Source organism: Aspergillus welwitschiae (assembly GCF_003344945.1).
Source record: "Aspergillus welwitschiae strain CBS 139.54b unplaced genomic scaffold BDQ94scaffold_1, whole genome shotgun sequence".
NCBI classification, from domain to species: Eukaryota; Fungi; Ascomycota; class Eurotiomycetes; order Eurotiales; family Aspergillaceae; genus Aspergillus; species Aspergillus welwitschiae.
Window position 1 is genome coordinate 386,671 of NW_020798695.1, and position 15,613 is coordinate 402,283.

The 15,613-nt window shown below is 51.4% G+C and overlaps 3 protein-coding genes across 3 annotated transcripts; 1 reads left to right on the top strand and 2 right to left on the bottom strand.

Moving 5' to 3' along the window:
• Nucleotides 1-241: 241 nt before the first annotated feature.
• On the bottom strand, nt 242-2,069 carry BDQ94DRAFT_1603 (bZIP transcription factor). The gene is made up of 2 exons (XM_026769197.1): nt 1,625-2,069; nt 242-926 (listed from the first exon to the last, which is right to left on the bottom strand). Exons 1-2 carry the CDS (start codon nt 1,887-1,889, stop codon nt 388-390), a joined length of 804 nt encoding a protein of 267 aa, XP_026632121.1. The 5' UTR covers nt 1,890-2,069; the 3' UTR covers nt 242-387.
• Nucleotides 2,070-6,704: 4,635 nt separating this feature from the next.
• Nucleotides 6,705-10,327, top strand: BDQ94DRAFT_176817 (transcription factor domain-containing protein). The gene is made up of 6 exons (XM_026772760.1): nt 6,705-6,997; nt 7,053-7,186; nt 7,257-7,696; nt 7,757-8,429; nt 8,513-9,064; nt 9,127-10,327. Exons 1-6 carry the CDS (start codon nt 6,869-6,871, stop codon nt 10,121-10,123), a joined length of 2,925 nt encoding a protein of 974 aa, XP_026632122.1. The 5' UTR covers nt 6,705-6,868; the 3' UTR covers nt 10,124-10,327.
• Nucleotides 10,328-10,532: 205 nt separating this feature from the next.
• BDQ94DRAFT_156055 (kinetochore-microtubule binding complex subunit SPC105) lies at nt 10,533-15,345 on the bottom strand (the record flags this gene model as incomplete). Its single annotated transcript, XM_026768582.1, has 4 exons — nt 10,533-11,957; nt 12,015-14,617; nt 14,671-15,028; nt 15,103-15,345. The coding sequence occupies 4 exons, from the start codon at nt 15,343-15,345 to the stop codon at nt 10,533-10,535; spliced, it is 4,629 nt and encodes a 1,542-aa protein (XP_026632123.1).
• Between the last annotated feature and the right edge of the window lie 268 nt (nt 15,346-15,613).

A 15,613-nucleotide genomic window follows, 5' to 3' on the forward strand; every position in this document is an offset into this window, starting at 1 on the left:
GACTCTATCCCTGACCCCAGCCCGCTGAAAGCTCACAACAACAACCATAAGCGAAACCATGTCCATGGCCCTGAAGAAATAACCGAACCAGGCTGAAGACGACCCACAAACCCTCACCTTCGCACACAAACAGGAGATAGAAGAACATAGGAAACATGTCATTACATCGTCATCTGACTCCATCCTAGGATGGATAACCAGCCTAAAAGAGGGAAACGAAAACAGATGCGACGGGCCACCCAGACTGTGAGTGGACCCATACAAAAGAAGACCCATGGAGGTCCACGCAGGTACTATGTAAATATCGAAATGATTGAGGACGATGAAGCAAGAAAAACAAAAGAAGCTCGAAACAAGAATCAAGGATGCAACTTCTTTTCTTTGACTTCAGTTGTCGGTCCCGACGCCCTTCTTTTTTGGCTGAATATGTTTTTGCCCGGGGCCAGTAGCGTTGGTACCTTGGGAGGCCAAGGCTGCGCTGTCAGTTGGGGGAGGAGCCATCCGAGTCGTGCTGGCTTCGTGCTTTTCGGTCAAGAGGTTCTTCAGCCAGCGGTTCTCCATTTCGAGCTGTGCTACACGCGCCTCGAGAGTCGCATTCTTTTCGGTGGTTTCGCGCACGGTGCGTTCGAGGGCCTGTTCACGCTGTTTCTTCTTCATGCGAAACCGGGCGCTGGCAGCCGTGTTGCGGCGTCGCCGGTCTTCTTCGGCAGCACGGCGGACGCCCTCCTCCTGGCCAAGGGCGGAAGCAAGGTGATCGCCAGGAATCTGCGTGCTGTACTTGCTGTGGTTGATATGACCGTTGGGAGGTGAGATCGAAGAGGAGACATCCGAGGGTGTCATAGCACCCGCACCGTGCCCCAGGTCATCGGGAGGACCATATGAGATAGGTGGATAGATGGGATGAGCTGAGTAGGACAGCATTTGGTCTGTATAGAGCAGTCAATACACTTGTCCCTTGGTAGTAGGTAGCATGGGGTGGTAACACCCGAAGCCAAGAAGTTATATGGAGACAACAACAACAAGAAGAAGGGGACAATGTTCAAGATAGGAAACAGAAGCAGGGGGAACATGGAGCACTTGAAGGGGGCCTTGGATGATCAAGAAGAGTAAGCTCGGCATAAGGGTCCGTTAACGACAGGGTTCCCGACGTTGTCATTGGTGTGAACGATTGCGTGCTCAAATAGAGCGCTCATCCAGACATGGGGATGGCAACCCACCAAAACCTCAAGCTAATGACACCACAGACGAGCGAACAAGCATAGAACCAACACCAAGGTGGGTAAGGTGTCCCGGAGCTGCAGAATTTTCGCAATGCAGCGAAAAAAAATCAACAGAATCGAGAGAACCTCCCGAACAAGTAAAGGGGAAGAGTGGTTACAGAAGGTATTCAATGTGGCCATTCTCAGGCAGCCAGAATTAAAGGACGCAGGGAGGATCATGTTCAAGACAAATCTGGTCACAAGCAACAAGGACAAGGCATCTGCGGTTACATGCGCTTCCACAGCAACTTCCAGCATAATAAAGCCATCCAATGCCGTAGGGCTAACGAAATTAAAGCGAACCACAAAGCACGAAAATTGCGCAAACGATGCAACGATGAGAGTCATAGATCTTGGAGACTTACCATGATACGGATATCCGCGCACATCGATCGGACTGCGTTCGTCCTCAATGCTATCGTACGAACTGACGGAGAGACCGCCCATCCCCTCGGTCTGATCGTAATCCATGTTCAGATTCGAAAAGGCAGCCAGGCCGGTAGAATCTGCGTCAAAGGAATAGTGACGGCTTTTGGCCAAGTTAGGATCGTGTCGAGAGAGAAGGAAGTTGAAGTTTTCGAGCCTATCGAAGCTCGAGGCTGTCTGACGGGCAAGTTGCTCATCTGACATATTGGCAGTGGAGGGAGGTATTTAGAGGGATTCCGGCCCTTGCCCTCTAAATTAGGTTCGTTTTTGGGTATTTTTCTTTTTCGTAACCGCTTGCCTCCCAAATTGCTTGGTGGCTGCGTCCCGGACAGGCAGGATCCAGAAGTGGTTTAGATGACAACAGAATGGTACAGAATTGACAAGCCAATGCCAAACCCCAGATCAGCGTGTAAAAAAAATAAAAAAAAGGAGGGGAAGGGGGGTGTGTGTGAGTGGAAAAGTAAGGTTCGGAGATAATACAGGCTGGCAGGAATATTTCACAGGTTGCAGATTGGGTGACTTGTAGCAAAGATATCTGTTCTGCAATTCACTCCATCACTCGCTATGGCATGGCCCGGGACGGCTAGCCACGTACGCAGAGAAGCACGAGCAGTAATGGGACAATGGGCCGGGAGGGATGGGTGGGAGGGAAGAAGGGGGCGACCGGGAAAGCTAGTCAGGTTGCGATGTGGATCGAGACCAAGCGTGGCCAGATTAAAGAGAGGGGTGGGATTTCAGAGTAGGTAGAGTTAGTTGCAGAAGGAGGAAACGACCAGCAACCAGGACCATGTATCACCAGGGCGAAAAGATGAGAAAAACGAGCGTCAGGCCGGGGAATAAGCACCAAGGACCACGCAGTTGTGGTGATCGTCTCATGCCCGGGCAAGGCTAGCGGATGATCTGATAGAATGGAGAAATGTCGTGATCGCACGCTGTGGTTGGCCAGTCACAGCCTCGGAAATGGCCAAATGATTTCACCGCTTTAAGTGGGCGGGCAGTTGCGGAGGAGTCCGGAGAGCGGGAGGGAGGAGAAGATGGATAGATATAGTTTCCAAGGGGAAGAAGAAACAAAAATAGTTGGGGAGGAGGGGGGTGGGAAAGATAAAACAGAAGGAGATTGGATCGGGGATAGATTTTGGGGGAAGGAGAAGGGGAAAAAAAACCAGTTACTTACTCATTCCAGAATGTTAAGAAGGTCCAGTAGGGGAGAGGGAGGGGGGGAGGAGCACGGCACTGGGCAGCACCACTACTAAGACAGTACGTACTAACCAACTACTATACTGACTACTCCCACTACTTACTACTTCCAGTATAATGCGGACGTCAACCTGTTCGATCATCGCCCGGACACGACAAAGACAGGCGAACGCCGTCCGAGAGGAGCGAAAAGTCCCTCCCAGTCCCGCCCCGTCGACCACTGAAAAGGGGAAGTGCCACGGCACGGAGAACAATTGGTAATCATGGGTAATTTTGATACCCACATCTGAGTGTGGCTTAACTATGAGTCTAGCATTTCCGTTACCAGAACCTTACAGCCAACGACCATCCATGATCCAATCTAACATTATCCGCCGCAGATTAGTGTGGCCCGTCTTGGGATTAGCTTTCCACCAGGGGTTGGACCATGAGCCAATCCCCTTCCCTGAGCACTGTCTTCTCCCAGATATTAATATTCTCTTCCAGTCCACCCATCGCTGAGCCAGACCTCGGTTTCTCCACTGCTCTCACAAAAGCACCTTGTCCGAGCCCTGGGATATTCTGTATTTGCCGTTTCACTATTACTCGGAGCAAATCATAATCAGTTAAACGCGTTGCTGAATGACGCGGTCCTCCCGGTCGTTGATTCCTTCCTTGATCGAACTTTCGAGGCATCTGGATTCTGGATAGCTAACTAACTAACCATAACTACTGACTAACATGCAAGCTTGGCGTTTCCGTCCGTCCGTCTCCTGAATCCATCTTCTGCTCCTCTGCCTCTATCTCTACTGGAGGGACTGCTTTCCCCGCGCTCCACGGCGGAAAATGACCTCACTGTGCTGGTGGCCATCTGTGTTTGGCTATGATCGGACCGATCGACACCACACTGCTCCCCAGTCCAACTTCCTCAACGTATCCATCGGGTGGAAGATCTTTCTCCCCTTACATAGTCCTGTCAAGTTCCGCGGATTTGGTTAGTTGGGTCCTCGACTGGCCTGCAGAGTATACTTAAGTACGGTTCTTACACCTGCACTGGTTGCGTTGCACAAGTTCCGCAATGTGCATTATCTGGACCATGCGGTTGCTGTCAATTACAGTTGATTCTTCGCGGGTCACCACAGACTACGCACTGTATTGGACTGGTTAGTCAAAATGGTCCCTGATTGACGGGAGTTCTCCGGTAAGTGTTACTGACCTAGCCTCTCATTGCGTACCCACTGCATCCTGCTGTCATTCAAAAAGACCTCCCCGATGGATGACACGGTCCACGGAGAAGTCTCGAATCTTACGGAGAGTGGATGTCCTCTTCTCGGGACCATCTCGGCGCCGCAATGGACCACAATAACTCCAATTATGCATTAACCTACGTAAAGAAGGCTTACCACGTCGACAACCTAATAGGCTTTTCCGCGTCCGACTGGATTGACTACTATCCACTTCTCCAACCACCTACTGCGCCGCTGGAAGTTGATTCTCCACTGCCAATTTGTGCCTCATGCCACCCATCTTCATGCTTGACTTCTTCCTGCCCACTTGCCAAGAAGTAGTACATGAAATTTTAGCTCATGTCTTACTCGTGCAGTAGCAATGCCTATAGGGCTCGTATATTCGGGAGATGTTTCCTTTTCGGAATGTATACATATCCACTAGGAAGAGACCAAGCGTAATATCTAACATAACTACGAGAGATGCCGTTCCAGGCTGCGGCTTTTAAGTTTCGTGAGCTGACTCGGTGTTTCTAGTCCTTTGCTACTTGAGTGGCGTAGATTGCCACTTGCTACAGCTAAAGCCTAGAGTAGCCGTAAATTGCTTAGCACACCAATGGTTACTAGGTATCGCCCCGGCCGGATTATGTTCTACTACGCCAGTTTGTATAGCAGAGTTGCGAACCTCGGAAATGTACCACGGCAGTAATCTAATCGGGTATGGTTTACGAATGCTAATCGTATGCAACTGTCTGTTGTTGTACAGACGGTACGCAATAACTACACCGGCTGATGAACTAGCACGTGCTCCAGTGTTTACCAACGCGGAAGACACGATCTATCTATTCTTCGGCCGTCAAACTTTCTCCCTTCTCCTGTCTCTCATATACTCGCTTTTTCTACTGCTCGAAAGGCTTCACATGGAGAGGGAAAAGGTGACTCAATCCGATTAGACAAGAATTGATACTACCTTTACCGAGACCAGGAGCCATTATGGTGGGCACCGAGTCAGCAGTCAAGGCAACGGATAGCAACAGAACGATACTCACTCAATAGCGTGCGCGTCTTTTACCAAGCTCTGACTCTTTCATCAAACAGATGAGCATGCATCCATTAAATAATCTGTTTACGTCCCAAGATGACATGTCATAACTCCCGCGCCCCCCGGGACAATCAGCTGAGCTGAGCAGGCAAGTTCTATTTTGCTCGTTGGGGAGGCGAGGAGGAGAGAGCACTGCATCTTCCACGAAATGCGGGGGAGATTGAGCTTTCCTGGACGGGGGAAGTCCAATGAAAGTCTGACGCGGGCTTTTATCTGATCGGACTCTGACCTTTAGTCTAAAGCCTTAGTCGCTGCAACAACTATGGGTTCGTAAGGCTGCCATACCGCATGATTTCTTGCTTTAATCCTCCACCCCGTGCTAACAATGGGCTTCTGATAGTGATTTACCCTCTTCATTAAAAGAACCCCCGAAGCTCGGAAAGCTAGCCTGAGAAATAGCGATCGTCTGGACAAAATCTCTACGGCAGAGTTACGCATACCTTCAGTGTTGCAATGGCGTATATGGCAGGCATCCATAGGGTTCTTCGAGATAAATTAGGCCACGAAGGAAGCCCAACACTTACTTTGAGTGCATCTGCTGGGTAGTCATTATAATATATCCAACGGATTCTAAGGAGCGACGCTCATTGGTACACACAAGTTTGCAGCGTTCGGCGGCATTAAGCATACCCAATGAGATAGAGGGTGTCTTGCTGGATTAGGAGGGATTGCGTCCGAAAGGCAGACGCTGGCAAGACTGTAAAACGATGAGTACTGGGCCTATAAAAGGTATGCATTTGGTTCATTCAGAGCAAACAGGTGCGAGCAGGCTTTTGAGTCAGTAGCTGACAGGGATTCTAAATCGATTCTAGAATTATCAATTCATCACTGGCATTACCGACGACATTGAAAAAACCATGGATTCAAGCCGTAGAGAAGCCTTTGCCCTGTCTCTATTCACCAGATCACTACATCCCCTTACTGTTTGGAATAAACCAGATAAGAGTCTGAACGGATGAAGTCTCAAAGCGAATAAGCGCCAGGGTTCAAAGAGCAGTTCTTCTGGAATGGACTAGAGATACAATCGAACGAACCATCGGCGCCAACGAGCCCGACGGAGACGGAAGCGACGAGTGCCGACCGCCGAGCGCCTCAAAGGCTAGAGCGTCATTAATAATCTTGGCGATGACCCTCGGTTGGCTGTTCAAGAGGAAAAGGAAAAATCTTGCCCAACGTTGGTCATCTGCTGGCAGTTGCTGTAATATCAGCAAAAGTGAGCGAAGGGTCCATTTCACAAGCACAGTATATGTCGCTTCGTCCCTGATCTTGCTCTACATCGACCTTCCCCTTTTCCCTCGCTTGCTGGGCGGAATAAACTGCACGCCACTTCACCCGAATCTCCAGCGCTAAGCGGGACCGGCTCTGCCATATTCGATCCATCGCGTGAAGCGCTGTCATAGGCGCGCCGTCAGCTTCCAACTAACTTTCGTTTTCCTGTGTATATCATTGCTTGTGTGATCGGAGCGCCTTGAATATTTTTTTTTAGTCTGCTTTTCACTTTTGCCTCCCGTTTCTATGCTCTCATAACTGTCAGCCAATCAATACCGGCCATAATTTTCTAGTGCTTTTATCGCAGACAAGACGACTGGCTGCTCTGTCTCCATCCGGTCCACTAAGCCCCCCTATGGGCCTTCCTTACTCATGGTCACAGTAAACAGTTGCTTTGTGCATACAAAGCCATGCAGGACTCAGAAGTAGCTGCGGGATTGTTGCCCTCATGGAGTGTGCAAGATAACCATCCCATCATCCAGAAGGGTGCAGGCACCCACAGCGGCCAAGATCTGAGGATCCGGAGGCGCAACCCACTGGTGAGCGACATTCTCCCCGCTCTTGGATGTACATCAATTGAGCTCATTGTGACAGGCATGCGAAGCGTGCTATAAGAAAAAGGTCAAATGCGAGACCGAAGGTTCAGGTACAACATGTATACAATGTCTGCGTCGTAATACAACCTGCAAATTCACCACGAGGAAAGAAAAACGAGAAGACCTAAAAAGGTAACCATCTACTGTCTAGATGCTCCACACAACTTCGACCCGAAGACACTTGCTAACAAAACACCCGTAGGGCGCACTACGTGAGAACTCTGGAAAACCGGGTGAGGAGAACAGAGTCTATCCTCAGAGCCGCTGGTCTTCTAAGCGATGACCTGATGAGTTTGGATGGCGGCCTCAGCGACGATGATGGTGATAGAAGGCCCGACTATGGAAGTGACTCGGGAGATGAATCCATCTCGCCTTATTTTAGCCCCCGCGAGGTCTCCAGCCGGCGTAGTTCGGGGGCATTGACTTCGGATGGCTCAAGGGACTATGATCATCTACAGTACCGTGCACCAACGGAGAACGACGCAGGACCTAGTACATCTTATGCCGCCCCGTCCCGTCAGTCACTTGGCCCTAGCAACTCATCTAAACTCCCAGAAGACGGGAGCTCCCCATCAAAAAAGTGCTCTCACACTCACGCCCCGGTGTTTAAGTTGGATAGCAGAGAGGACGACAGGTATTATGGTATGACGGTCGTCTATTATGCCACTTTTTCGCATCCGTTTTGGTTTTAACCTGTACTAGGTCGGTCATCTTCTTTGTCCATTTTATCACGGGAGGCCCTAGAATGGATAAAGCACAAGACGGGCGAAGACAAGATCTTAAACGTCGTATTTTCTGACTCCAATCGAGATAACGCCTGGGATGCCTGGCGACCGGAAGTATTCCATGACCTGTTTGCCTCGCAAGTGTTCAAGCCTTTACCCCCGAGAGCCGAGGTATTCACTCTATTGCGGGACTATTTTCGCACTGTGAACCGCCTATTTCCGCTTTATCATGAACAGTCTTTCATGCAGCTCGTGGAGTGGCAATACACACAGCAAACGTGTGATGATGCTGCCCGATGGGCCAGTATCAACATCATACTTTCGTTAGCCTACGAGTACCGCTTTTCTAACTGCCAAAAGTCCGAGAAAGATCGAGAACGCGCGTGGCTATACTATAAGAACGCAATGTCAGTCTTTGCGGAGCTCTCTCTGCGACGGACTGACCTCCTAAGCGTGCAAGCCCTTCTAGGCATGGCTTTCTTTCTGCGGGGGAATTCGGGGACTCAGTCAGCATTACCAATAATCACGGCGGCCATGCGCATTTGCCAGCGGATGGGTCTACACCGCAATATACCAAGGCCCTACCTTACCCCGGAGGAACAGGAACAAAGAAGAAGGGTATTTTGGATTGCATATATCCTGGATCAAAGGTAAGACATGCAAATGTCAAACCTACAGTCCCTCTTTCATTGCGAAATTCTTCTGGGCCTTGCTAACTAATGCCTGTTTACAGTGCCTGTGTTCGATCAGGAAGCGCCCCAGCCCAACACTTCGAAGACTTTGATGTGGACTTTCCTGTTGATCATATTCACGATCCATTTGTAAAAGCTCGCGACGGCTCGTTCTTCCGTCATCTTTGCCAGATTACGGTGATAAAAAGCCGCGTGTTCAGTAAGCTTTATGCAGCAAAAGCTTTGGAGAATAAGTCACCCGAGGAGATCTACAACAATATTCGGGAGCTACACGATGAGCTTGAGGAGTGGAAACGTGTCAATGCGCTCGAGTTTCGAATGAAACAAAGAGGTGCTGGTCAGGACTTCCTGCTCGGCTTTGCCTCGGCAGGTCTTCAGTTTGTCTATTATAATACCATGATTATGATACATCGACTGCCTCTGATGATTCAATTTGCTTCGGCGCACTACATCGCAAGAGGCCACCACCCCCCAATGGATTATGACTTGATCTCGAGCGAGGCGTCTGCTTCAGCTGCGATCTGCGTTCAAGCCGCCCGGGACACCGTGAGGCTAGTGAACAATTTGCCATGGGGTGATATTGCTTGGATATGGTAAGCAATAAATAGAACCCTTGTCTGCGCAGCGGCCTTTTATGACGACTGACAATGCCCAGGTCCTTACTGTATTACATCTTTCTGGCAGTCATGAACATTTTCGTGAATATCCTACGAGATCCGCAGAACGAGAAAGTCAAAGACGACCTACAATCCCTGAACATGGCGGCGACGTTCTTCGCAACCCTCATTCCCGGCGACGGGCCTGGTCACTACGCTCGCTTTATGACGAGGATGTGTGCCAATTTCGAGCGCGTAGCCAGAGTTGTCGTCGAACGAAATCAAAGAACCGTCAAACCCAGTGAAGCGAAACATCACAGTTCATCCCGCAAAAACAGCACTGCCGCAAAGGATCAGAAATCTGTGCGTGCAGCATCCCCTCAGTCCTTACGCACAACCACCTATCCTACATCCGAATCAGGCCTTCCCGGGCCTCCCTCCGCCCGCCCCTTAAGCATCGACATCCCGAATCTTGAAGGCCTTCCCCCGGTTAACTCCGCCGGCTACGTGGTCCCCGACAATCTCACCCCCAGTCCAGTCCAGGGTCCGACATTCTCCCACCCTGTCACGACCATAACCACGCAGCCTCTGTCTCAACCCGCACCTGCACCTCCATCCGCTCCCTCTCGATCCTACGATAGCCCTTTACCATCAGGTCTCGAGAGCTCCTTCTTCCCCATCACAGTCAACAGTGACGGCTTCAATTTTTCCCAGCCTGAACTATGGCAGATACCCTTAACAGCAGATTGGGAAGTCACCCCACACGCCCTAGGCAGCTTGTTCGGGCCCGACTTCAATTATCTTTTCCCGGGGCAAGCAGACCCAAGCAGTAATGAATTTCAACCGACGAGCCAGGCTGCCGGCCAACCCATGACAACTGCACCAGCGCCCATGGATTTCGCTTATGCCAATACCATAGCCGAGGCGCAAAATTCGAGCCGGAGTCGCAACCGCAATCAGCATGGCGGGGTGCCTACCACTGCAGATCAGTCACTGCAAGAGAACGAGATGTGGATGGCCGGCATGTATTCGAATCCTTATAATCTCCCACCCTAACCAAACCGATATTCTCAGCTTTCATGTGCGAAACTGAGGAATAAATTTGTACATACCGAGCATGAGTGACGATCAGATATCTACGTTATGATTTAATATCTACTAGATATAGGTGGATATAGTCGTGAAAATCGTGGATATAGTCCATTTGTACTGCACCTTGTACCGTATGTAAACCAGTAAACCTGCAACCAGTAACCCCATGAAAGAAACAAAATACACAGTGTAAAATAACAACCCCATCCCCCTTTTCCTTGTTGATAAGCCCAGAGAAAACGAAAAGGACACTCCAACCCAAACCAACCAAAACACCACCAGCCCCATCCATATACAAAACCGGATATTAAAAATACCTACAAAACGAAACAGAGAAAGAGATAAAGACACGCCTCATCAAAAAGTCACCCAACTAAAACACCACCCCACTAAGTTTCCTAACCGCCATACTCCAAACCCCACCCCCAAGCTTCAACGCAGACACATCACCACCCTTCTTCTCCCCACCACCACGCAGGCCCTTAGAGAGAATCTTGCGCATCTCCACCTCCGAAAGACCAGCCTCATTCCCACTCCCGAATCCATAAACTTTACTAGCGATCACATCGGTCTTGATATCCAATGTACCAATATCGCTCTTGTCACTGCTCTCCTGGCCCCCCGTGGTATTGTGCAGGATGCGTGTTGTGACTGCAAAGTCAACGTCGATGCGTCGGCGCTGGCTTTGCGGTGTATTACCCGTGGAGAGGAGAGTGCATCTTGCGCGGAGGGAAGGAGAGGAGTCATTTGCTTCGAGGAGCTTGAGTTTGGTGACGCCGCAGAATTCGAGCATGCGGGCTTCTTCTTCGAGTTTGAGGGTGAGGTCCCAGGCTTGGGAGATGAAGTGGAGGAGGTGTTTGGGGGAGGAGTGTTGGTAGGTGGTGGAGGTGATGTGGGATTGGAGGGATTTGAGGACTAGGAGGGAGATGGGCGAGAGTTGGGCGGTGGGTATAGTGGTGCGCTTGGTATCGGTTGTGGGGGCGTATTTTAGGTCGATTGGTGTGTCTGGGTTCGTGGCGTTGTCAGTGTTGGTGTGGAAGGGGGCAGGGTGGAAAGTGAGTTGGAGTTGGTTGCGATAGGTCATGGTTATGGCTGGGCCGGCGGAGGATCCTTCTGGAGGGGAGGTCGCGGAGATAATGCTCCAGCCTGTTTGGCGCTCCAGGTTGCGAACGGATTCTTTAAGTTCGCTGATCTCTTTGGCGCTCCAGCCGCGGCATTCTTCTTTGATTCGTTCTGCTTCTTCGATCTGGGCGGTGTATTCTGCTTTGAGTGCTGTGCCGGACTCGATCGTATCGGTTTTGGTTTTGAGTTCGTCTTGCATTTCCTGCAGTCGCCGCTTCTTCTCTTCTATTTCGGCTTCCACGCTAGAGAGCTTCTCTCTTGCACTGTGGAGTTTGTCCTGGTCGCAGTTCTCCATCTCGTCTGCTAGTTGCTGGAGCGTCGTGGCTTCTTTTTCGAGTGCGGAATGTTTTTCTTCGAGGCCCGGTACGACTCCGGTCAGGAGGGCTTCATGCTTGGATAGGATATCACCATCGGCTTTCATTTCCTGCACGTGCCGATCAAGTCCGTCTTTCAGGCCCTCGAGAAGCTTCATGCGCCACTCGTACCATGTGGCTTTGCTTTGGAGTCTGGCGTGTGTCTTGACGTTGCGGAACTGGTTGTCCATCAATAGACGGATATCGGGTGGAGCTGTCATGTATTCACGGAACAGCGGCGGGTTTTCGGCGTAGGTTTCAGTTTCAATCGAGCGAATGATCTGTCTTCCTTCCGAAATATACGACTTCAGTTCGCGACAAGACTGCAAGGCTGTTAGTATGATAATAAGAGCAACGTAGGTAGGAGCGCGAAAGCTTACGTGTTGATAGAGCTCGAGCATGGGGACAGTGCAGAAACCTGCTGCCACGCAGGCTTCAAAGTCAGAAGCACTTGACTTAGTCTCGCTCTCAGTCGAAAGCCGCATTGCTCGCTTGGTAGCACTGTCAGGTGCAGTGGTATGCCGCCGTTTTGTCGTTGTGAGCTCCATGAAGTGGATGTTGGTCATGTTCAAAAAGTCCTGCAGCTGTATTGGCTCAAACTGTTGGCCAGGCTCTTCAGCAACAGCGTCTTGTTCTTCCGTAGGTTCGGCACTAGACGGTGACTTTGAGGACACTCGACCTGGTTTCTCCGGACTGGTCGCCAGGGAGCTGCCTTTCGGCTCCTGGAGAGGAGTGGTGCTCATCTTTAACGGAGATCCGCTGAAAAGTTTGAGAGGCGAACGAGCTGTACGACCAACCGTTTCATCCTTGGACGGCGGTGCGGGAAGCTTGATGTTCTTCACTGGACTCACGTTTTCACGCCCTCTCAAACGCTTTGGTGTGCTATCAACATCTTCATCTTCCATATCCAGCTCGACTGGCCGTTTACCGAGGACGCCACGAGCGGCGCCAACATGCAAGCTCTTTCTCCCACGCATTTTGTTCTTCTTCGGGGTAAGACTTGAGATCATGTCTTTCAGGTGAGCTGTGGGATCGCGATCATTGAGGGGTGGGGGCGGAATGTGCCCATCTTCCCGGTTCTCCTCCTCTTCGCGCTCTCTCTCAACCTCCTCCTGAAGCTTCACGGGATCCTCGAAGCGCACTCCCTGTTTAGATGGCTCCTGGGGTATGAACTGCGGCGCCTCTTCACCTATCGATCGACGCTTGTCAAGCATAGCAGCCACCTTAGGCGACCCAAGGCCTTCTTTGTCGATCCCCAGACCTGAAGATCGCCTCTTTCCATGAGGTTGCAAGACAAAGAGAGGAGCAGACTCCCCAGTTCCAGTATTTCCAAAAAGACTTTTACGCCTTGGAGATTTCTTCCCGCTTGTAGGTCCTGCAGGGTTCGGCTGCGCTGGCTTATCGGGCGATGTACTCTGGTTACCAGTGGATTTAGACGGAGTATCAGCAGGCGAAAGTCTGCTGACCTGTAGCGCTGGTTGCTTCGGGGATGGCTGTGATGTCTGAGAGGTTGGTGTGCTCAAAGCAGCATGGCTTAGGCTTTGTCGCGTCCGTCTGGATCTCACACTCGCCAGGCTAGGGCTTCCGTTTTCTGAAGCAACAGCAGCGACATGGAACGATGCGGGTGATTTAGCTAGGGACTGACGAGCGGGTTCCTGAGAGGGCGAGCTACCCAGGCGAGCAGCAGTCGGTTCGACATTTGGCTCTACTTCCATTGGTTCGGCGGCCTCCTGAGGCTCTGCTTGAGGTGATATTATCTTACCTACGGCGGCGGTGAAATCCATGCCCTGGGTTTGATCCTCATCTTGTGCTTCGCTTTGCTCCTGGGCTGCAGGAAGTATGCCACCAATAGCCCCAGTCATTTCCATGTCCATCCCCTCATCCATATCATCGTCTCCGTTCTCCCAAGCAGAGAAGTTTGGTGCCTTGGTGTTTGGCGTGAAAGACTCTGCTGAACCATAGTCGTTCTCGTTGGCCACATTAGCCGTTAGCGGTTTGTTCAGAACTCCACCAACGACCGACGTGAACTCCATTGTCATCTCTTCGTCTTCGTCTGCGTTACTGTTGGCTCCTGTTGACTTGGCTGGCGAAATAGGTTGCGCGATACCTCCAACGACATTGGTCAATTCCATGGTTTGTTCATCGTACACGGTCTCCGCGCCAAGCGACATGCGACTCCTCGTGCTCTGACGACGGCTCTGCCGGCCTGGAAGAATACGTCCGATGGCATTCGTCACTTCCATGCTGAGATCCTCATCCCCGTTGTCGCTTTCCGCATCAACCTCAGCCGGTTGGTCGGCCATGAACCCTGAGGGCTGGACATTCTCTTGATCATGCCGAGCGCTAATGTCTTCCCAATCAAAACTTTGGCGTTCTCCTTTCTTGATCCACGGTTGGAAGGCGCCTGTGATCTCCTGATCGGCGATCTCCATCGACATGTCACCGTCGTCATCGTCCTCAATTCCACGAGTGCCTGCTTCTCGGGCCGCTTGCCGTAGAGCCTCATTCAGCCGGGCACTGGAGCTAGTGCTAGCCTCAGACCCATCTGACCGAGCCGTGACTGCAGAACGAGCGGTCATATCATCCATACTCATCGCCGTACTTTCCCCGTCAGAGCCGGAAACGGACGAGTTGTCATCGTCATCGATGTCTTCCTGCGAACCTTGTAATCCGGTATATTCACTGCCGTCCGCCGAGCTCCCGCTGAATGGGCTTGAAGACATTTCCTGCGACGACGTTGAGCGGTTCTGGAGCTGCTGTAGATCTGGGTACTGAATGGGGGAAAAGCCGATATCTGATTCTGCGTCCAGTTCGGGAGAAGGGGGATCTTCCGGGGGATTCTTTTGCGCAGGGGTCTGGTTTGCCAGGGACGATGCACGTCTAGTTGAGTTGGAGGTAGACGAAGAGGTCGAGTCATCAGGTATCTCCACAACATTCCACGTGTGCAATGTTGCTTCGGGGGCAAATGATACACGGCGGTTTGCTGTCGCAGTCTGTCAGCTTAATGCTAAAATCGGAAAGCTTGATATCACAAACCCATGGATTTCCGGCGCGCCTCTCTTCGCTCAAGGATCGTCTTGCGCTCCCGCTCCCGTTGTTCCTTCTCTTCCCGCTCTCTCACCGCGGCCATCTCATCCCGGATTGAAGCGGCGGTGAAGCTATCGAAAGGATTGGACGGGTCGTCGCCAACAGAGCCGGACGGTTGTGCCGGGGTATCGAAGTCTATTAACAGGCCCTCTTTGCCCTGATCCGGGGCTTCGCCGGTGCCGTCATTGTGTGGTGGACCGCGAGCGGGAGTCCGTCTGCGTGTCTCCTCAAACGTGGGAATGTTGCGAACCGGAGACACGGGGACTGTAGGTTTCAGGATAGACTTGAGGGGGAAGGCTGCAGTAGACTTGAACGCGACAAGATTAATCTTAGTATGAGCGACAAATAAGGGCATCGGTGGGTGGCAGAATGCGGAGCTACCTTGCGTCGATTGCCATTCGAATCTTGGAGCGCATCTAGACCACCAGGTCCCAGACTCTTGCTGCGCGACTTTTTATCCTTCGCCGAGAGCTTCGGGCGTTCACCAATCGGTTGAGAAGAGCTGATGTTTGTGGTTGCATTCTCCTTGTCCAAGGTAGAGGCCAACTGCGATCGAGGGACATGGGCGATAGAGCGACGAGATCGCGGGCGGGAAGACCCCGCGGAGTCACTTCGGGACGCCATGGGAGTCTATATTGAGGGGAACATGAAATATAAAGGAGTTATTCAGACAGACAAGTAAACAGCGTCACCCGCGATATCCAACTGATAGTTAGGGGATCAGTCCGGGGAATGACAACAATCAACGAGTTTACTCCCCTAAGTTTCACCATAAACACTTAGATGGACTGGGCCTCGAGCTTCCCGCGCGTCACCCGGTCGGCGCTCATGTGACCGGGGGATGTAAACAAACCAAAACGGATAGCCCTAGCCGAGTCCCAAAACAGACTAG

What these genes read in the sequence shown, in the direction of transcription:
- BDQ94DRAFT_1603 (XM_026769197.1), bottom strand. Translation starts at nt 1,889, where the DNA reads ATGTCAGATGAGCAACTTGCCCGTCAGACAGCCTCGAGCTTCGATAGG. An exon ending in GCGCGGATATCCGTATCATG is followed by an intron (nt 927 to 1,624) that starts GTAAGTCTCCAA and finishes TGCTCTATACAG; the next exon opens with ACCAAATGCTGTCCTACTCA.
- BDQ94DRAFT_176817 (XM_026772760.1), top strand. Translation starts at nt 6,869, where the DNA reads ATGCAGGACTCAGAAGTAGCTGCGGGATTGTTGCCCTCATGGAGTGTG. An exon ending in GCATATATCCTGGATCAAAG is followed by an intron (nt 8,430 to 8,512) that starts GTAAGACATGCA and finishes GCCTGTTTACAG; the next exon opens with TGCCTGTGTTCGATCAGGAA. An exon ending in GGTGATATTGCTTGGATATG is followed by an intron (nt 9,065 to 9,126) that starts GTAAGCAATAAA and finishes GACAATGCCCAG; the next exon opens with GTCCTTACTGTATTACATCT.